This window comes from Strongylocentrotus purpuratus, unplaced genomic scaffold (genome assembly GCF_000002235.5).
Source record: "Strongylocentrotus purpuratus isolate Spur 01 unplaced genomic scaffold, Spur_5.0 spur5_scaffold_4, whole genome shotgun sequence".
In the NCBI taxonomy this organism is placed as follows: Eukaryota; Metazoa; Echinodermata; class Echinoidea; order Camarodonta; family Strongylocentrotidae; genus Strongylocentrotus; species Strongylocentrotus purpuratus.
The window spans coordinates 14,808,374-14,830,767 of NW_022145610.1; the positions used below are offsets into that span (position 1 = coordinate 14,808,374).

Sequence of the window (22,394 nt, forward strand, 5' to 3'; positions counted from 1 at the left end):
TCTTTACTTCACTGTCATTGTTGACTATTCATTGATTGTTGTTGTCATGACCATTTTCTAGAATATATTTAACTTGGTATTGTCTGTTGGGAGCCTGGGGAGTACAAATAATCAAATAATTCCTCTGGCTCTCAACAGAGAGATTAGATTTTATTACATTGTTATTTATTTTATATATTATTATTTCTGTTATTTGTAGTTATTTGTCTATCATATGTTAATGTATTGTTATATTTTATACAAATGTGAGTCATAAGACGATTTTTATGCCTTCATTTTATTTTTTGCATGACAATAAAGAAATTCAACTCAATAACAAAAAACTGTCATTTTTTTTAGCTGAAGATGCTGGGCATTGAGATGGATGGGAGTAGGTCAACCGTTGCAAGCCTCAAGAAGAAGTGTGATTCTCTGAAGACAGAACTCAAGGTCAACGGCTCTGCTCTCAGGTGTGGGAGAGAAAGAGAGAGAGAGAGAGAAAAGAAAGACAGGAAGAATGAAAGAAAGAGAGAGAGAGATAGAGAGAGAAAGAGATAAAAAGAGAATTTTTGTACATATGTGCATACCATTATTACTCTCAAATAAAAGAGAGAAAGAGAAAGAAAGAGACTTTTTGTCCATATGTGCATACCATTATTACTCTCAATTAAAAGAAAGAAAGAGAAATAAAGAGACTTTTAGTCAATAAGTTCACACCATTTTTAGTGTCAAATTAAAGGAATAAAGAGAAAGAGAAGAAAGATACTTCTTGTCCATATGTGCATACCGGTACTATTTTCACTCTCAAATAAAATTGATGACTTGAAAAAGTGCATTTTAAAGGTATTATGAACAATTGAAAATATATTTCAGACTAACCCGTCCAAGAATATAGGGGACACCAATTATGGGCTGTGACAATGCTGTGAAATGCTTTTGAAGTTAATGCTAAAGTTTAGTTTACACATAATGTGCCATAAGGGCTAAATATACTACTGTAGCAACATGAAATGCATTTGAGTGCACTTCACACTTTTATTTCATGACCCACAAATAAACACATGTGCTGAGGGGGCCCTGTGGCTACCTTTTATCACTCCCTCTTTCCATTCATTCACACACAAAGATAGTTCTTCGTTTTCTGCCACAAATTTTGAGGGGACCAATAGTGCATGTTAGAGGCCTTAGAATTGATATTGGTTCCCTTTGCAGATTGGCAGAGGAGAGTCTGGATGAGAGCGGGAGGCAATTATCAGACAAGGAGTCTTTCATTCAGAGTCATCGCCAGGATATGAAGAAGATCCGTTCCGAGCTGCTGGAAGAACAAAAGCTGAGAGACAGGTAAGATGATCTAGGTCCTGTTTTATAAAACTTGTTATCTATAACAAATGCTAAATTTCTATGACAAATTTGCTCTCAGCCAATGAAACACCATTGTTTTTAGTAGCTTGTATTAAACAGTTATTGTAACTCAGCCCTGGTCAAGTATAACATTACACAGTTGAAGACTTTCCTATTGAATCATTATTCCTGAATTACAGAATGTGTACATGAATCTTATTTCAAATCTCTATTAAAGTAATCACAAAGTAAGTTTGAAAATGAAATAAAAAGCGTTTCATGGACCTATGTATGAAATGTTGTGGCATGTATGTGTACTATTACTTTATCTTTGAGGGAAAAATATTATACTGTACCAAGGAAATTCATATACACCTTGCACTAAATAAAGAATACAGAAGTTATTTGACAGCATAATATTACAGAAGTCATAAATTTTTGTTGAATTATTCTAAATGAATGAAGAATTGTTTTGAGATGATTTGGGCTTACTTTTTATCAGTTGGAATAAGCAGCGATATGGATGAAACAGATTAACTCTTTATATGCCACACACAAAAACACATTGGATAGATATACCAAAGATTCCAGTACAATATTATGCCAACATTAAAAGGCTTGTTGTGGAGCTAATGAAGACCAGAAATGGGTTATTTTGCAAGGCCATTGTGTTGCCCAGAGCAATCCTTCCTTCAATTGGGGCCCATTGTTTTGGGCGAAGTTGCACGTGTGCCTATGGAGAAACCATACAGGGAGGCGAAGAAAGCAACCAATGAGTTAAAGTTTTGATATGGGTATCGTTTACCGACATGCAGTCATAAATTTCCATGTGCACGGCATCCCAAGATAGAATATTTGGAACTCTCTTGCAGCCGAGATGTTTTATTTACCTTGCTCATCTTAATTCCACCATTCTCCTCCACAGAATGGAGATGCAGAGAAATGAAACGGCAAGGAAACTAGAAGAGCTGAGTGAAGAGCTTCACAATTACAGATCGGACACTCAGGCTCAACTAATAATGGTATAACAATTGATCGATAATCGAATCGGGGCTGATTCTTTCTGATTTTACAAAAAAAAACAAGATAAAGTTTGATCGCCGATCAATGACAAATGATCTGAAAATCAAATAGCAAATTGGCAAAAAAGGGCTTAAGTTTTTCAAGTTTTGGGCAATCAAATATGAAAAGACATGCATACCTGGGATTATTTTGTTGTTTGGAGTTGTTGTAGACTATGTTTGTTGCCTTTTCATGCCTCTGAAATTTAAAAAAAAAATAGTCTTAGAGTACACCAGAAGAGGAAAAATATGGGAGTCCACATTTCAGATTTTTTTTTTTTTTGAATGTGCAGCTATAAAAAAATTTCAAGCATAAAATATTTTCTTTAACTCCAAACTAATTTCACTGTTACAATGTATTGAGCACTGTATAAACCCAGAATACTATCATTATTAGTATTATTATTTTTATATTTATTATTTTATTTATTGTTAGTGTTATTTTATTGATATTGTTGCTGCTGCTGCTGTTGTTATTATTATGATTATTTATTTCTCCCTGCAGTTGGCAGCTTCTGAGGAGCACCTGAGAGGCAGTCTGGAGCACTGTGATCGTGAGAGGGAGGAGTTACTAGAGAGGGCCACATCCCTGGAGGAAGACCTACAGGACGCCAGAGATGAGATCAGGTGAGTTCCTGGTTTTTCCATTGGAAATCATAAGAAAAATAATAGTGGGTTCTTGTACAGCGTTCGTATCTGTCACCTTTGCCACTCCCGGCTCTGCAGTATTGAAACGCCTGCCTTATTGTAAATACATGTACACAACCAGCTTGCCCTGTGCAGCTGAGGTGCACACATACATTACTGCAGAACATCCTTAAGAAAACTCAGGATTTCTTTTGTTATGTTCTTTATTGCAAAGCCTGAAAAGGCTTAATCATTTCTCTGTTGAATGAACCAAGTCTATCAGAATTCAAGTCGTTGTTGTATAAAATGAGTTATGCTCCAGCCTTTTAATGTAAAGGTAACTTGTATCTACGTCTATGTTTAGCACAGCTGGAGTTGCATTTCATAGAGTTGGGTTAGCTGGTTGGTGTGAGTTGAGTATATTGTATTGATTTTTATCTTTCTCTCTCTAAATTCCTGCTTTCCTCTGTCTCTTTCCATGCTGATATATTTTCTCCTTCCCTCACCACAACCCTCTCTCTTTCTTTCTCTTTTACCTCTTTTCTCTCCCCTTCTCTCATGCCCCTCTCGATACCACCCCCCCCCCAATCTATATCTCCCATCTTGCCCCTCTGTCTGTCTCTCTTCTTCACCACACCATGAACAGAACCCTGAGGGAGTCCAACAACAGGCTGAGCCAGACGGAGACTGCCCTCAGCGGCTCCAGGCGGGAGGCGCAGGAGCACGTCACCAGGATCCAGGACCTGGAGTCGGCACTCCTCACCCGAGACCGGGAGAACAAGGAGCTTACTGAGCTGACTGCAAGGCAGAGTGAGCGGCTCACAGAGTGTCAGGGTGACATCGAGAACAGCCGTGAACAGCTGCAGAAGCTGGAAGGCATGGTTGCTAAGAGTGCTGCAAGAGAGGTATGGATTATGAGTGAAGCCAATGTAGAAAGATGACTTGAGGGAAATAGGAATACAGTAGACTGGTTGTCTTTATGTCCTGGTTAGTGGTCATCATAAGCCAAGGTGTTCCCCAGAGTGGTTTAATTGTGTGAAACCAATTAAGAAGTATTATTAGAAAAAGCATCCTTAGAAATATAGGGGTATGGGGATGATTAAGGGATGTTGTATTTTACGATGATTGTGGAAGTCTGAAATAGATATACTCAATTCCAAAATACCCCAGCAATGTCCCAAAATATTGAAATCAGTAGTTACTATTAAACTTTATTGCATGATGATGAAATAAAAGACATTTTGATTGATTTGGGCAGGTCATGAAGGTGATGTTTGAGATGTTAGTGGTTTGTTTGCCGATTTTACGTCATTCTGTGTTTGATTAGTATTTGTTGCAGTGTAGGGGAGCTGTGTTTATCTAATTTCTTTTCTTTGCTAATAATAAGTTATGTAATGTGTGTGATTTGTTAATGTCATTCTTGTTTCCTGTAGGGTTACAAAGGGGGAAATTCCAGTGAGAGGCAGTCCTTCAATGATCTGGTCTCTGCACAATCTGCTGGTCCGACCAGAGATTCTGGCTTTGAAACTGATATGGAGATAACATCTACCAACAGTCAGACCATAGTGTCTGAGCTCAGGTATGTACTTTCATAAAAACCCACTGAGACAAATACTAGGAAACATGAGTTATATAATCATTATTCATGTATGCATCGATGGTACATTCTATGAAACACAGGTAGAAGTATTCTTCTAGGGCAAACAAAGATAAAAAGCACATCCATGACTTAAGCAGTGATTGTTCTAAAAATAAAATGCACAAAGTGTGACTTCTCCATATTTAAAAGATCTGTGGATATTTGGGGTCATGTATACCATGTGCGTCTAGTTTCTGGCTTCTGGCACTTAGTAGATGTGGTGTAATCATTTTGCAGCATGTAACATTCATATTAGTATTGTTAGTTTAGCGAAAATACCATGAATGTGAAAATGTCTGGTTGTAAGAAGTGACTGGCAGGATTCAAAGTTAAGCACATCCCATAGAGACACTTATGATCTCGGCTCCTCCTAATAACTTCTTGCACAGGTACCAGCTAGCAATGAAAGAAGTGGAGATCCAGCATTTCAGGTCCTCTCAATTCCCGGATCACCAACCCAGCCTGTCATCCGTACAGGGTGTGAGCACCAGTAGGAGTCCTACAAGTCTAAGGGCACAGCTAGCGGTTCTGATGGAAAAGAGCAAGTTGGGTTAGTATCACTTTGAGATGGATGGATGGATTGGTGGATGGATGGATGGATGGATAAGTGGGTGGGTGGATGGATGGATGGATGGATGGATGGATGGATGGATGAATGAATGGGTGATGAATAGATGGAGGGATAGATGGATGGATATATTGGTAGGATGATGGAAGGAATCAAATAAGTAGAAAAACACTGTCTGAGATCCTATAGGATGTGAGCAATAGTGTTACTTCTATTAGTCTAGGGACACACCAAGGAATTCTAGTTGTGAAAAAACTGTTTTGTTAGTAGCTTACATTCTCATGTATAGTGACCTCTTAGAACTACAAAAACAACAAGTTTAACAGCCCTCTGGATAACTACCCTCAAGAGCTAAGCCCCAAGAAACTATCAGTTAGGACAAGTACCCCGTATATCTGCTCCATTACCGAACATGTCCCCCAGCCAATACTGCTATGTCATCTATTAAACCGACAGTTTCCATACTTAGCGATAGGAAAGGATATTTTTAAAGGATCAGGAGGATTATTTCCAAGGATTACAGCATATAAATGATGAAGGTTTTGGCATCAAAATTTTAGACAAGAACTCAATAAAGAATCAAGGTTGACCTGTCATGCAAACATCAGATAGTATGAGAATTGTACACAATCACACAAGTTTCTCTCAGCACCACATATTTTCATTTTGAAATTATAAAGTGGTGTGCTCTTGGAAGATTATGAAGTTAGAAATTAGTTAGAAACTTTGCCATTCAAATTTCTTGCAGAGGAAAGGAAGGCGCTTGAACTGGAGAAGGTGATTGGCTGCCTGAAATCTGAAGCCACCAAAGTGACGAATGAAAACAGCCGTCTCAAGCAGAAGCTGGCCGATACTGAATCAGGCCAATCGTCTCTTCAATCACGCATGTTATTACGAGATGATCAACTCACTCACCTTCACACAGAGATTCAAGAGAAGTCTAGTCGTGTTATCAACTTGGAGAAGGAGGTAATACCCCTGACACATTATTATATCACACAGATACCAACCAACAATAAATTTTGTTTTTAACCCATTGCGTACTGGAAGTGGTTAGCTCCTGTATTCCAGCGTATGGAAAGGTCCTCAGACACAGTCTTGTAAAAGAAAGCTCCCTGAATGACACCTTTGGATAGCATCTTACGATTACTAATAACCCTTTTGTCTCTCTTGTATAAGCTGAAGAAGGCCAAGGGCAAGATGTCTGCCCTTGAGATACAGTAATGTTAATAGCCCCCAGAATGATACCTTTGGCTAGCATCTTTTGATTATTATAAGATCATGACGCGGATCCTAATCAAATGATTGGTTGAAAGCATACACGTGACCAGGCATTTATTTTGCCTTTTGCGTAATCTGGATGATGACCGGTCATTAGTAAAATCATGCTATAAAACTTAATTTTACATAACAATAAAACATAATCTTAAAAATTACTCATACTTGGTACCTTCGAAACAGTCCAAACACCCTCGGCTTCCGCCTCGGGCGTGTGAGACTGTTCCAAGGGTACCTCCAAAATGCTCTCACCGCTGTGTATTATTTGTATACTAATCACTCTTCTGTCTCTCTCCTAATTAGTTGAAGAAGGCCAAGGGCAAGTTGTCTGCACTGGAGACACAACTGGAAGACAAGACTTCAACCTTCTCAGTCCATGTCGCTAAAATAGACCAGCTACAGAGGGAACTTGATGTGACATCAACACAGCTAGCTGACACCAAAGTAAGCTGGCTGACTTAATTTGCTTGAGTTACCCTTTCGAAAGCCTTTGCGTCAGTAATTAACAGATAAATAACATAAGTGCCATTCAGGAATTCAAACTGAATTAGATTCAAGTGATAGATCCATTACGCCACAACATGACACCACTGAAACATCAGCTAATGAGCAGAATCTAACTATTAACTTGGTTTTAGGTTTTAGGAGACCCTGAAGTGATGTATTTATTGTTATTTATTAATATTTTTTGGCAGAATGAACTGCTGAAGAAGGCATCATCCGATGAGCTACAGTCTTCTCGCATGGAGGAGACCAAGAGAGTGAACAGAGAGCAGTGTCAAGAACTACACCATCAACTTGATCTGGTATGTCGCTATTCTCATCATTTCCATTGCTCAGTCTACATTTTACACAAAAAGTAACAGACAGCCACCGTGTCAGGACATAGTAATTTCACTCTGCTTGATTGATGTCCATTGATGTACATGTCTCATAGATTCTAGTAAATGGGCAAACTAAAGGTAAAAGACTTCTCATTTTCAATATGTTGTGTGTGCCCTGCAGAAGGAGGCGAACACAAGTCCAGCATATTTATATATTTATTTGTTTCCATTTTTGTATTGAAATAAGTGAAGAAATTTAAACCTGATGATATACAGGCTGAAATGTGTTGTCAAACAATGAACACTTGCTGATTGTGTATCCATTTGCTGCACACACACAAGGAATTGTCTAGGGTGCAGTGAACCCAACGCTGGTCATTTGATTTAAGAACTTTGACATTTTCACCAGATGCAACGAAAGGTGGAACAGCAATCACAAGAGATGCTTTCACTGCAAGGAGATAGAACTAAACTTCAGAGGGAGGCAAGCCAGAAAGAAGAACAGCTGATGAAAATCAAGAACAATCTGGCTGAAAGTCAAAAGGTAAGATACAAATCCTATTTTTTCAGGAGTTATCTTTTCTATTCTTAAATCAGAATCTTACTCTTGTTTATAGTGCTGTCATTGACATTAATTATCTCAGTTGAAATGTGGATAGAAACCCTCAATGTTGACACTTTGTAGACCTAATTTATTTTTATTGTTGGGGCAAGAATACCCAAGAAGACACAAACTGTATGTTTAATTTCTATTAGGTGAAAAATTCAAGGTAAGGTTGTTCTACAATCTTACTTCTGGAAAGTACGAAACTATTTTGTAGAAAACGCTCCCATGAACTTGATGGTACTCCTTGCAGCTACTTGCCTCACCTACCATCCCAGTACAGCTTCCTGAGCGGGGTGCTAAAGGGATTACACCATCAAGTATGACATATTAAATCTCAATATCATAAGTATTTGTCATTTGTTTTTGTGTTTTTTTTAAATTTAGGAGTTAGTTAATAAGGACGTGGAGAACCAGAAGCTTTGGAACACCCTCCAGAGCACGGCCGATGAGGGAACCCTGAGACTCGCCCACCTGGAGTCTGCCCTGGAAGTATGTAAGCAAGAACTCAACATGTACATCACACAGTTAGAGGAGGTCAACAAGAAACACCACCAAGAGAGGGCCTTCAAGGACAGAGAGGTTCGTCTTTTTTCCTCTTCTTCTTCCTCGTTAAATGCTTCTTGATGCAACAAAGATTACGCACTGCAGTGTGGTGTGTGCCATGTCCAATATGTGTGTAGGCATCAATCCAGGTGCAAAATGTATACATAAACAGTGATGTGCTGTTAAAAAACATGGACAGCGATGTGCTGCCATCAGTTGGACGCTTCCTTCAAAGGAAGTCTGTAGGGTCCCTCTTAAGGTTGATCCACACCCTACTTTCCTGTCTTACTTCATAAGCTGCAGAAGAGTTTTATCTTCTTGAATTGTAAAAGGATTGCATATTCATTCAACAAGAAATAAGTTCCCACTTCTTATATTCTGAGGGTATTTAAAAAGAATTGTCTTCTGCATGCTGTTATACAACCTAATTTAGTCATGCCAAAGGATAGCAATGTTTTTCATAATGGCCGATGAGCCTCCCATTCCAGTTGAACATCGGTATTGGGGGTGTACACAAATATGATGTGTTATTAACAATATACACTGTCGCTCATAAAGGTGGAATATCTTTTTTTTTATCCCAATTTATGGAATTATTTTAAAAATAATAGATTAGATAATAGTATCCATTCTCAGATTTTATTGAATAATGATTTGCCGATGTGTGTTTTGCGTGACTGTTAAAGCATGTGTATGCTACTATGCTTATCAACTAGGGGACCTATGCCCTTAAGTCATAAAAGACAGTAATGAGGATTAATGCCCCACAAAAGGGCAGTAATATAGCACATCGACACGGTTTTTATCCTAGGGCCTCACAGTTACGAGGCCATTGCTTTGTCACTGAACCATGACTGTACGCAGCGGGGGCTAGGGTAGGGGGCAGTTTCCATAAAAAAAAATTAAAAAACAGAAAATGCAATAAATTTTCAATAATTTATTGCATTTTACCCCGGTCCCCAACATAAACAAATTCTCTGGACGGCCATGCATTATGGCTAAAGGCATGGGCACACAGCAGATGCAGATATAGATATATAAATATGCTAGTTAGAAAGAATAGTTGTAAAAGTACCTACCAAACGTCATCATAGCCGTGACCCCTGGGCCCCGTCTTACAAAGAGGTGATATCAATCAGAACTTATTTGTGATTGATATCAATCGCAACTATGTACATAAGAGATAGGAGACTGCAAACTTGCGATTGATTGGAAGACTTAGGATTGATTTGGATCAATCGTAACTCTTTGCTGGTATATTTATTTGCAGATTGCAGATCTTGAGGAGAGGTGGAAGAAGGCCACCGTGGAGACGGAGGAGCGAGGGATCAAGGTGGCGGATCTGGAGCAAGCCTTGAGAGAAAGACAACAGATGCTGCAGCAGAGTACAGAGAGAATGTCTGAGCTGGAAGATAGGGAGGCACAACTAGAACAACAGGTAATTGTCCTTATAGTCTTTCATGTCTACTCTTAGAGTATAGTGATTGGAACACAAAGGTTGAATGAGAGATGAAGGAAAAAGTGAAGGGGGAGAGTGCAGAGAGAATATCTGACCTTGAAAATAAAGAGATGCAGCTAGAACAACAGGTTATCATCCAGATTGTCTTTCTTGCCTCCATCCATAGAGAACAGAGTTTAGAGATATTGAATAATTTAGCTACAACGACTCATATCATGTTCTAATCCTCCCCTCTTCCTCTTCTTCCTCTTCCTCCTACTCTTCCTCTTCCTCCTATTTCTCCTCTTCTTCCTCTTCCTCCTCCTCTTCCTCCTATTTCTCCTCCTCCTCCTCCTCCTCATCCTCTTCCTCTTCATCCTCCTCCTCATCCTCTTCCTCTTCTCATCCTCCTCCTCTTCCTCTTCCTTCTCATCCTTCTCATCATCCTCTTCCTCCTCATCCTCTTCCTCTTCCTCCTCATCCTCCTCATCCTCCTCCTCTTCCTCTTCCTCTTCATCCTCTTCCTCTTCCTCCTCTTCCTCTTCCTCCTCATCCTCTTCCTCATCCTCTTCCTCCTCATCCTTTTCCTCCTCCTCTTCCGTTGGCGTTGTTGTCATCCACTTTATGATCCGTTTAGGTGTCCAATCTGTCCAAGGAGTTGAGCCAGTTGAGGTCTACATCAGCTCAGGAGGCTCAGCTCATGGAGAAGAAGCTTCATCAAGCCTGCATGGACCTAGAGGAGAGGAACCACCAACTCGCACAGTATAAGCAAGAACTCAGGTGAGAATACCTTTACACTAGAAATCTTCACTCGGATATAACGCCGTAAACAGCCGCAAAGAGTCACCAATTTTTTTTTTTTTTACGTGCAAGTGAATGGCAAATGCGCGTATTTAGCCATCTCTGTTTTGTAACAGACAGAAATGTGAAGCGTATTACACTTAACCCGTTGACTACTGAAGTATCTAATTCCCATAGACTTAACACAGAGACCACCAGGTTCCGGTAAGCAATGGGTTAACGCTGTGGTTTTGAACGAGGCCTTTGTTGTAGCAGGGCGCTATAAATCTTTTGCTATACTGCTGTCAGATACTTGTATATTGCAGACACATCCATCCTTCGGGACGCTCAAGGCATTTACAAAACACCACCATTACCCTAGCTTTTGAAAATCAGTTCTTTCACATTCAGTGGAAACTTCTCTGTTTCGATAAGCTTTCACTTGCCGTGCTGCAAGTATTCCACCGATTGTCAAGTTTATAATGATAATGATGATGATAATAATTTGGTCTTATTTACCCAAGGTAGCCACATCAATATAAAAACTGCTCTTCCTGCAAGCTCTGCAATTATTATTACCACAGCATTGCCAGGTACCCATTTAATACACCTGGGTAGAGAGGGACAAATGTGGGCAAAACACCTTGTCCATGGATAAAGTACTGAGCGAGGATCGAACCCTGGACCTCTCGTATGAGAGTCCAGAGCCTTCACCAATATATGAAAGGGCTCATCATCCTGTCAATCAGATGAACATCTTCAGTGATTTAGCTTAGGAGTGTCGTGGCCGAGTGGTTTAAGGCGCTTGACAGAAGATGTGAAGGTCGAGGGTTCGAATCCCTACACGACACTGATATCCTTTGGCAAGATATTAACCTGCACTTGCTATTCTCCACCCAGGTGTTAAATGGGTATCCGGTAGGATGCGACCGTCATTGTTGGTCAAACAGTTTTTTGAGCATCAAGTAACGCCTGGCTGGAATGCTCGCCAGGGAGTGGAGATTGTGCACAAAATGTGCAGGCAAGTATTGAATCCATTGACCGGGATAATAGTGTATCTGTATATAGTGCTTCGAGACATCGTAGATGTATTAAGCGCTATATAAAAGCGGAATATTATTATTATTATTACTAGCTTGTATGCTTGTTTTTCATGTGTGCAGCTCCTCCCATTCTGAGCTGGTGCAGTCACGGAGCAAGGTGACTGACCTGGAGGAGATGCTGAGAGGCACCCGTCAGGACAGAGACAGTCAGGCAGAGAAGACCTCTCAGCTGGAGAAAGAGCTCCATGCCAACAAGGTCCAGTTAGAAGAAGCGCAGAGTACAGGTGAGCTCATCAGCTACATGATAACAGACAGTGGAACAGACAGACATAGTCATTTGTTAGGGGGCAAGATATTTTATCATTCTTGTTCAAATATCTATTACAGATCAAAAGATGTATTTAGACAGATTATTCTTTGAATCTCTTCATCAGTTTGGATGTAAAAGTTATTTAAAGAAATGAAGCGATTAAAACTTTACTATATTTTTCCAAGTAACTCTTCAGAAATAAAAAAAAATGGTCGAGAGTAAAAAAAAAAGTTAATATTGATACATGAATAGCTGAGCATATGTACATGAATATCTGAGCATGTACATGTAATAGATTTTGCATACAATATGGAACTTTCATTCAATCTATGTATTGATACATTAATAACAATTTTTCATAACCATAATTCATCTACCCAAACTGGTCTCTGCAGTGAAAGAACTGGAGGAGGTGCTAGAGAGGACCCAGGAGGAATCCAAGGCATCCAAGGAGCACTGTCGCCACCTGGACACAGAGCTCCAGCAAGCCCAGGAGGATCTGAGGGCCGCTGCCACCCAGCTGGGAGAGCTCCATAGGCTCCTGCAGAGAAGCAAGGCGGAGAACAAGCTCAAGCAGGAGAGAGTGCAGGAGCTCAACGAGTCTCTCAGGTATGGTGGATTATGTTAATATGAATTCATATTTTGACTTGAAATCTCAAAAAGCAAGAATTTTCTCAGTGCTGTTTCAATGCAAACTTAAGAAAAAAGACTTAGTGTAAGTAACAACACGGATCATTCCTGAAGAAATATAAGTCCTATGTATGTCTGTCACACGGTACACAACATTTTGCAAGGATCATCTGATATGACCGCAGAAATTTTCTTAAGAATCAACTGCTCTATTCGCATAAGAGTAGAGGGAAACCCCGGTGAAGTGGTCCACCTGCACAATCCCAGGAGAGACCTGAGGGTCACAGTGATTCCGTTCGCTTTTTCCCTCCGAGGCATGGGTGATGCGAAATATGTAATAATTATGAAAAGAGATAGATCTAGCACCTTTTGTATTTGTTTTACCTGTAGGAAGAGCCAGGATGAGATGAGGAGTAAGGAACGTGATGTGGCAGAGATAGATCTAGCACTGAGAACAAGCCAAAGAGAGCTGCTACAGAGATCTGCTCTGGTGAGAAAAGGATTTAATTATCAAAAAATAATGGAGAGTGGTTTGGTGTCATAGCAAAAAATATCTTTTGCTTTTGAGTGCTTACTGTATGATCAGTTGGGCAGAAAGTGCTTTCCTGTCAATTTTTCTAACAGATAATTGCCCTCTACATGTCAGAAAGCTATTAGGCATATCTATAAATCTAGCAGTTGCTCTGGCAAAGGATTTTGTTGAGAAGAAAAAGAATTCTATCCATTATGAGCAATGAGGCTCTGTAATTTGCAGAGCTTGAACAATCTTACATTCTCCAAGGCATCATTATAGTCATAAGAATTTCCATCCCTGTACTCTTTCCAAATTTGCCACAGAGAGAATTGTGTGATCGTACTGTTTTAAATGTGACTAACTGTACATTTTGTGGTTGATTGAATTGTTTATTTTTCTTTTTTTTGTTGTTGCTTGTTTGTTTTAAGGTTGTAATCAGAGTAAAGTGTACGTTATCTTATGGCCATGAAAAGAAAACGATGCCAACATTTGAAAGCAAAATGTTTCTATTCAAGAAAGTAATTTCTAGTCATGGGGAAGCATATGCTTGCAAGAAGAAATTTCATTTTTGTTGTCAGCAAATGCTGAGTTCATGAATAATTTGTGTGAAGAAAAAAGAAAGAATGGCACCGAGTTATAAGGACCTTACATACATACATACATATTAATATTTATATAGCGCCTTTATATAAACATGCTCAAAGTGCTTCTTGTGTCTTGTCTGTTTAGGTGAGCCAGTTGGATGTGACAGTGAAGGAAAGACAGAGTGAGATGGAGAGAGAGATCCTGGAGCTAGAAAGCAGTCTCAACAAAGCCCAATATCAACTTAAACAGAGCAAGCAGCAGGTATGGTGGTATGCTACTACATCCCTGGCCCAGTATTCAGTCAAATATGTAACCCCAAATAAAGATTTTGCAATGTGTCGACTCCATTTGCTGAATGTAAATGCATAGTACACAATTTATTGTCATATTTTAAAAGGAATATCCAACTTTAAATAATAGTTTTTAACCTTGTTATCTCCCAATAAATTATCTAGGGACCTCTGTTTAATATTTTTTCCCCTTCTTCTTCAGATCTCTAAGCTTCTCGAGAAGCTTGAGAAACAAAGAGAACTAGATAAAGACACTACTCGTCCAGAACAAACACTGCAAAGACATACCTAAAGCAGAGATGCCAACCAGTATGACTAAATGATATTTTGTACGATTATAAGAGTGAAATACGATGATACGATATCACCTCTTAAATTACGATTTTTCATTTTTCAACAAAAAAAAAATGTACAAACATGTACAAGTAAACCCCCGCAACCCCAACAAAAACTTTGCTTTACAATTTTCTCATTAAATCTTAATGAAAGAACAACAAAAAATTATTTGACCGTTCTTATCAGTATAAAAATTTTACTGAATTTTTACTGGCCCAGGGCCAACGCGCCAGTGGTAGTGTCGAGTTTTCGTGAAAATCTGATTTTTATCTCCAAAATCTGATTTTTTAGGATACTCGGTCTATTGGCATCTCTGCATCAATGCTTTTCAGCTGATAGAAAACCCTGTTTAGCTTTTGTATGTAGAACTATGTAACGTGTGCAATTTATATATGAAATGAATTATCCACCATGTCGCTACTCTCTGTTTTCGCCATTTAGGTCTTTGGTTTAGAAGAGGATCTGGAGAAAAAAACCAAGGAGAACCATACGAAGAGGCTTCTGGTTCAAGACTTGGAACAGTCACTGCAAAGACAAACTGATGAAATCACACTCAAATCCAGTGCTATCAAAGAAATCGAGAAAGTGAGTACCGGTAACAGTCTGTGTTTCATCAAGCCTAGAATTGATCTAAATATTGATTTGATTGATATTTCAACATTTAATATCAATTCAATTCAAATATTTGTAAAAAAGTTTCCCATAGCCAAGCAAAAGCAATGATTTCATATCTTCTATTAACCCTTACTGTACTGGGGGGGGGGGGCGGCCTGGGAGGCCCCCCCCTCGACATTTTCGAAGGTCGCGCCGCAACCGCTTGGAATTTTGAATTGTCGTTTCATGACTTTTTTCCCTCAAGTCTTGCGCACATTTTGATAACCATTTTCGTCAAAATCGGATATAGCTGTAAGGTATTACATAACAATTAGTATGCGCATGTCATCAAAAAAGTGCTTTTATTGCATATATTCACGTACAAGCAGAAATGTGAAGATATGAATTGATATCAAATTGCTTTTATATGTTTCTCAGAGTAACTTGATGTATTCCAGAACAAAAGAATACATTAGAAATAAAACGATAGATATAATAAGAAATAAAAAACAATAAAATACATAAGAAAATCGCATCAAATTTGCATAAATTATCATTATTAATTACATCAAATAACTATTTTGTGTTAGAAAAGAAGTTTCATATGAATAATGAGTTTCAACATTCAAAAAGTGGAGTCTGACAATTCTTGTAATGATTCTAGTTCCCTAAATATAGTTCCAGATTCGATATTCATGAATGCGTAATTTTCGTATTCATAATTTATGCAAATTAACCTATGCATTTTCAAATATCATAAAAATAATGAAACCTCATGAATTTGAGATGAAGGAAACATTTATTCAATACATTTTCAAGATTTCTTCACAAGTCTACGGACAAATATGTAGAGTTTTCTGTAAAATGCATAAAATTAGCATTTTGCATAATTAATTAGGCTATAACGAGAAAAATTTGCATATTAGGAAATTAGGAAAAAACTAATTATACCATCTTGTTCCTAACGTAAATATCTACAAATATGCAAATTTTCGTGTTCATCGGACATTCGACGGCCGAGATCATAGGGGGGGGGGGCCTCCCAGGCCCCCCACCCCAGTCAGAGGGTGCTCAAAATAGCCCAGTACAGTAAGGGTTAATCATTGCCGCTTGTAATTGGTGATAATTTTTCTGAAAGAGGGCCCAGAACATGATTTAAGGTGTCTTTCTACTGCGCCAACTACAAGTATAACAAATAATATTTTATATATTTATAAATAGCGTATTGCACAAATACTTCAGTGTACTTCGCAGTGTACTTCGCGATATTATCACTATTACCCCTGTTGAATGGATTTCAAGCTGGCACACAAGTGTGCACCATCTCCACTCCTTAGGGAGGATTCCTACCATTGTAGTCCTCGTTTTATTTAGTCCTCAGGGCTAATAACCCCATCAAAAAGAATATGTGGTGTAAACGCAAACCTTGCTCAAATCTATCATTACCATGGAAACCTTCAAAGATAACATAAATAATAATTACAACGTTGCTTATAAAATGCTTACCACCAAAGTCTCTAAGGGCTATAACAAACAAAATAGACTGATAAACAATTACATATTAAACAAAACAAAAAAGTGCAAATAAACCTACAAATTTCAATAGATATGAAATACACATCAATGTGAACAGAGTAAGTTAATCATCAAAAGCAATTTTGAATAAATGTGTCTTAAGACCAGTTTTGAGTTGGTTAACAGTCGTCATTCATTACGTTTGAACACAGAGGGTAGAGGAGCTCTCAGAGGACCTGCAGGAGAGTAAGAGGGAGTACCTAGACCAGGGCCAGCAGCTTAGACTAAGCAGGGAACAGACCCAGCAGGCTCATGTCAACATCACTGAGCTACAGAGAGAGCTAGCCCAGGCCCAGAGAAATCAGGTCAGTAACAACCAAGCACGATATTACCCCGATTTAAATCAGTTTTTTTTTTTTTTTTTCCTGATTTTATTTTACCTCCGATTTTTTTTCTTCCTGATTTTACCCTTATTTTCCCGATTTTGCACTTCTTTTCCCGATTGTTCCTGATTTTTTCCCAATCGTCTCACTCACAAGGGGGGAATGTTGTTAGATGCTAAAAAAAATTCCTGAATCCTTTTTTTTTTAGTGCTCATTATTACCCCTGAACAACTAGAATCATGGTGATGTATGTCTTGAAAAAGAAACATTAAAATTACAGTACTTATCATATAGTTTTAGTAAAAAAGCATATGGGTTAAGGAAATTTAGAATGTCCAGCATGTATCAGAGTTTTACTGTAGGTCTCTCATTGGTCAAAACTTGTGCCTAATCACTATTGCATTGCTAAAGAACTATTTTTATGATATTCCTATACCCTTAACCCTTACTGTACTGGGCTATTTTGAGCACCCTCTGACTGGGGGGGGGGGGGGGGGGGGGGGGCCTGGGAGGCCCCCCCCCCTATGATCTCGGCCGTCAAATGTCCGATGAACGCGAAAATTTGCATATTTGTAGATATTTACGTAAGGAACAAGATGGTATAATTAGTTTTTTCCTAATATGCAAATTTTTGTCGTTATAGCCTAATTAATTATGCGAAATGCTAATTTTATGCATTTAACAGAAAACTCTACATATTTGTCCGTAGACTTGTGAAGAATCTTGGAAATGTATTGAATAAATGTTTCCTTCATCTCAAATTCATGAGGTTTCATTATTTTTATGATATTTGAAAATGCATAGGTTAATTTGCATAAATTATGAATACGCAAATTACGCATTCATGAATATCAAATCTGGAACTATATTTAGGGACTAGAATCATTACAAAAATTGTCAGACTGCACTTTTTGAATGTTGAAACTCATTATCCATATGAAACTTCTTTTCTAACACAAAATAGTTATTTGATGTAATTAATAATGATAATTTATGCAAATTTGATGCGATTTTCAACTATTTCTTTTCTTATGTATTTTATTGTTTTTTTTTCTTATTATATCTATTGTTTTATTTCTAATGTATTCTTTTGTTCTGGAATACATCAAATTACTCTGAGAAACATATAAAAGCAATTTCATATCAATTCATATCTTCACATTTCTGCTTGTACATGAATTTATGCAATTATAGCACTTTTTTGATGACATGCGCATACTAATTGTTATGTAACACCTGACAGGTATATCCGATTTTGACGAAAATGGTATCAAAATGTGCGCAAGACTTGAGGGAAAAAAGTCATGAAACGACAATTCAAAATTCCAAGCGGTTGCTGCGCGACCTTCGAAAATGTCGAGGGGGGGGCCTCCCAGGCCCCCCCCCCCCCCCCCCCAGTACAGTAAGGGTTAATATCAACAGGATAGTATTTGCAGCTCTGGACTTGCGATCAATCAGAATTAAACTTGTTCTTAGACAGGGTTTAGTAGTATCATATCATGTGAACACTAGTATCATATTGATATTGCCAAATAATAAGCAAATAACTACCGTTGGTGAAGGTGATAGAACAAACTATCACTTCCGAGGCAATCTGGATGTAGCTATCTTTCCAAAGCGAAGCTGAGGAAAGATAGCGTATACATTCTGATCGACGAGGAAGTGATAGTTTGCCATCGCCTGAAACCAAAAGGTGATTATTTGCTTTATATTCCACATCTAAAACAATTTAACTACAAAAAAGAAAAGGACGTGTACTGTATGCATCTACATGGAAGACACCAGGCCCAAATTCACACCGAAAAAGTTAAAAGTTTAACCCAACCCCTTGAGGGTACGGTGCGCGCATGTGTTTCCTTTAATTGCGCTCATTGGTAATGCGCGCTTAATTACGCCTGTTTTAGTGCGCTTTTGGATAATCTTCAGTGAAAGTGCGTTGCACTGTGTAGATAGTAGTACTATCTACACAGTGTAACAAACTTATTGCTTCCCCCATCAATAATGGGCGAACTATCTTTCATAACGTGATTTTCTTTTGACCAATCGTAGAGCAAGATTCTTAGTATGTGAAATATAATTAGCGCTATCCCTAAGCCAAAAGTGCTATTTTGATGATTATCGTACAGGACAACCTAACAAGTGAGTTACAGGATGCCCTGGAGATGTGTCGCAGGAAGGACCAGGACCTGGGACGGCTAGCGGAGGAGGTGGGGGCCACAAGGGCTCAGGAGCTGGCCCTTCAGGCCCAGTACACTTCAGAGCTCCAACAGATTGCCAAGCTGAGAGATGCAGAGGTGGACCAGAAGGAAGATGAGGTGGGTGGGTGTCTTTGGCCCAAATTCCGGAAGGAAATTACTTAAGTCTATGGCTTTAACCATGAATTAAACTGCCGCCATGAAATTATACATGCATGTTTTGCCAATACATTGGAAAGAGGAAAAATGGAAACAATGGTTACAGAGTTTTAAACCATGGATTAAGATGAATCTGTTGTGAATTCAGGCCGTAAAGTTTGTTTGTGGAAAAACAATTTTAGTCTTTGTCTGTTCCTTGTGAAAAAGGGTGCCCCTAAATTGGTACAAATGGTAATAGAAGAGAAATTTCATCTGCAAGACTCACTGTCTTGATCCAGTTCATCATCCTTAGATTTTCTTGAGTGCTCATGCCAAGCTCAAGCCAAGGAAATTAATTTCAGATTGTATTGGAACTGAAGTCCTGGTCATACACAAAAACGGTCCATGTAAGAGAATAATTCTGGATTCATTCGTATATTATACTCCAAATAATTTTGTTTATTTTATAAAAGAATATGAAACTGCTACATCATGTATTGCAGGCAGGCTCTGCGTAGTTTCTCTGTATATTCAAATTCACTCTCACTGTCTTAAGTGAAGTAGAACTTTGCCACAGATCCATACATGCCAACTGTTCAGATTAAAGAGGAACATTCCTCTTTTTGGGAGAAGATAATTATCATTTTAATGCAGGTGTTCCTCTTCCTGTACAAATTTGTCTGTAATATTGAATAGGAGAGTTAGGATTGTTCCTCTTTTTTTTTAAAATAGCATAATTTGTACAGATTTCTGATTTTCAAATGTTGGCATGTATGCAGATCCCTAACTTTTTGTACCCATCCAATTGGCACTTATGCCTTCATTCGCTTCATCTCCCTTAGGTCAGTGAGCTACAGCAGAGCCATGCCCAGCTACTGGCTTCTCATGACCAGTTAGACTCCTCCCACAGGCTCCAGATCGCTCAGCTGAAGGAAGCTGAACAGGCAGCCAACCAGGCCCTGCACGAAACCACCAAACAAGTGGCTGGCTTGGAGGCTGATCTAACAGCATCCAAGGAAGTCATCAATGCTACTAATGAAGCCATGGTTATTAAGGTGAGTGAGAGAGAGAGAGAGATGAAGATAGGAGAGAGAAAAGAGATATAAGGGGGGGGGGGGAGAGACAGTCGGACAGACAGATAAACAGAGAGACAGACAGATAAAGAGAGAAACGGACAGAGATGTTATGGTAAGAGTTCAACATGAATTTGAAAGTATTTTTTACAATAGACGGGCCTTCTATTGAAAATAGGAAACTATAGCATTGAAGTCAATCTTGTTTATATATTTGTAGGAATCAGAGATAGCTCGCCTGAAGGCAAAGTTGTCCGGCTACGAGCGTGCCATGTTTGGCTCTCAGGCCGTGCTAGATCCCCATCCCCATCAGAGTACATCTCGGAGGATATCTTCCTTACCTACTAGTCCCTACACCTCTCCATCCACCAACCCCCTAAACATGAGCTGCACATCCAACCATCCATCACCACCCATTAGCCACTACAGATATGGAGGAAGCCCCGGGAGACTGAGCTACGAGTACCTGGATCCTGAACGACCGTCTCTCGACACCCAGAGACCGAACAAGATGGACCAAGTGGAGAGGTTGGCGACCGTTGATCATGCAGCATCGGTGTCTCCTGGACAGAAAGATTCTGTAGATATGTTGTTTACTCGTGATGCATCCTCATCTCAAAGGAGAGCACATGCCGTGAATATAGCTCATACGTACGAAGGTGGTAGGACTGAAGAGAGTCACAGCAGATCTCAGGTTGAACTGTCAAAGTGGAGTGAGAAAACGGTCAACCGAGCGAATGTGAAGCTCGTTGATAAAATGGATGCTCTGTCCGAGGTGACAGAACGCAGCTCGGTCATATCTGGAATAGAGAGGCTAGCAGAAAATGGTCAGGAGGGAGAGGATCCTGGAACATTCCAAGCAATGCTGGACTTTGTGAACAGACAGATTGTGGCCGAAACGGGCACTGCGCAACCAGTCAATGACATGGATGAGAATTGGTTGAACGTTGACGATTTTTCTGATAGTAACTTTTTAGTCATGTCCAGCCATAGCAGCGTTGTATCTACTGATCCTACAGGTTCCTCGTCTCCTCCCACCCCCCTCAAAACTGCCAACAGCTCACCGTCCTCTCATTCTGTCCCTCGCTCGCCGAAGTCTCCCCGCAGGAGAAGTGGCATACCACTCAGGAAGACCTCCTCACCGACCCGCAGAGCTCTCTTTTCAAAAGGAGGAAGCAGCCAGACTGCTGCTGGGAAGAAGAACAAAGGGAGGAAAGGAGGGCAGCAGTCAAAATCTCCCAATCTTCCTGGTCAGTATAGTTTATCATTTACTACAAACCATTGGATACACTTATTAATGGGTTTCTTTAAAGGTAAAGACCAGTATTGGAAACGCCCCAATTTCAAAAAATGAAATGGAAGCTCTTTATTACCAATCATGTGAAAGAATATGTTTTGACTAATTACATGATGATAACAATTTTGCCTGGAAACTGCCTACTAATTGATATATTTGGTAAATTAGTTTATCTATTGGTGTGTGAGAGATAAACGCATGTGTCGCGCACGTGTGCGCAGTCCCATATACATCTTTCTGTGTACAGTGCTTATAACTTTACCATGACTGGGCCAAATTTCTTATCATTTTGATGATTCCAGAACCTTGCAGTACACACCAATACTTTTGCTAGATGATCAACCTTTTCTGATCGATTCCACAACGTTTCTTTCACAATGCAATCGCGTGACAATAACTGGCCTTTATCTTTAATAATAATGATCATTTATTTATGTGGTCAAAGAATGTGAAGGCATTAGGAAAGATATGATCAAAGCATCAGAGAATAACTAGTAAAAAACCGACAATCACAATTTATACTTAACTAAATTCTTTATGTTGTTTTTTTTATACAGTTTCAGTTTCAGTTTCAGTTTTATTTTTCATTTCCAACAGAACAGTCATTTATTTAACAAGAAATCAGATATACAATTCAACATTCAATAATATAATGCATTTTACATGGTTTAAAGTTATGAAATAGAACGTATACATAACTATCCAGTATACGATGAATAACAAAGTATTATTCTTTCCCCTGGGTATTAAGTAGAAATGTGTGATCATTGAGAGAACAAGTGGACAAAAGTGCATGTTTTCCTGCT

At 39.0% G+C, this 22,394-nt stretch overlaps 1 protein-coding gene across 2 annotated transcripts in view; it reads left to right on the forward strand.

Annotated features, from left to right (window-relative positions):
• The window catches only part of LOC591670 (coiled-coil domain-containing protein 18), a 31,174-nt gene that overhangs the window by 5,332 nt on the left and 3,448 nt on the right, over positions 1 to 22,394 (forward strand). For both annotated transcript variants that reach the window (XM_030998161.1, XM_030998162.1), the window contains exons 5-27: positions 340 to 449; positions 1,192 to 1,320; positions 2,246 to 2,342; positions 2,887 to 3,008; positions 3,655 to 3,913; positions 4,442 to 4,587; positions 5,037 to 5,197; positions 5,964 to 6,184; positions 6,797 to 6,937; positions 7,189 to 7,299; positions 7,727 to 7,861; positions 8,309 to 8,503; positions 9,738 to 9,905; positions 10,543 to 10,685; positions 11,849 to 12,012; positions 12,434 to 12,647; positions 13,059 to 13,158; positions 13,912 to 14,028; positions 14,835 to 14,978; positions 16,715 to 16,867; positions 19,012 to 19,200; positions 20,061 to 20,273; positions 20,512 to 21,541. In XM_030998161.1, the coding sequence (XP_030854021.1) occupies positions 340 to 449; positions 1,192 to 1,320; positions 2,246 to 2,342; positions 2,887 to 3,008; positions 3,655 to 3,913; positions 4,442 to 4,587; positions 5,037 to 5,197; positions 5,964 to 6,184; positions 6,797 to 6,937; positions 7,189 to 7,299; positions 7,727 to 7,861; positions 8,309 to 8,503; positions 9,738 to 9,905; positions 10,543 to 10,685; positions 11,849 to 12,012; positions 12,434 to 12,647; positions 13,059 to 13,158; positions 13,912 to 14,028; positions 14,835 to 14,978; positions 16,715 to 16,867; positions 19,012 to 19,200; positions 20,061 to 20,273; positions 20,512 to 21,541 (4,462 nt within the window). The remainder of the gene's footprint in view (positions 1 to 339; positions 450 to 1,191; positions 1,321 to 2,245; positions 2,343 to 2,886; positions 3,009 to 3,654; positions 3,914 to 4,441; positions 4,588 to 5,036; positions 5,198 to 5,963; positions 6,185 to 6,796; positions 6,938 to 7,188; positions 7,300 to 7,726; positions 7,862 to 8,308; positions 8,504 to 9,737; positions 9,906 to 10,542; positions 10,686 to 11,848; positions 12,013 to 12,433; positions 12,648 to 13,058; positions 13,159 to 13,911; positions 14,029 to 14,834; positions 14,979 to 16,714; positions 16,868 to 19,011; positions 19,201 to 20,060; positions 20,274 to 20,511; positions 21,542 to 22,394) is intronic.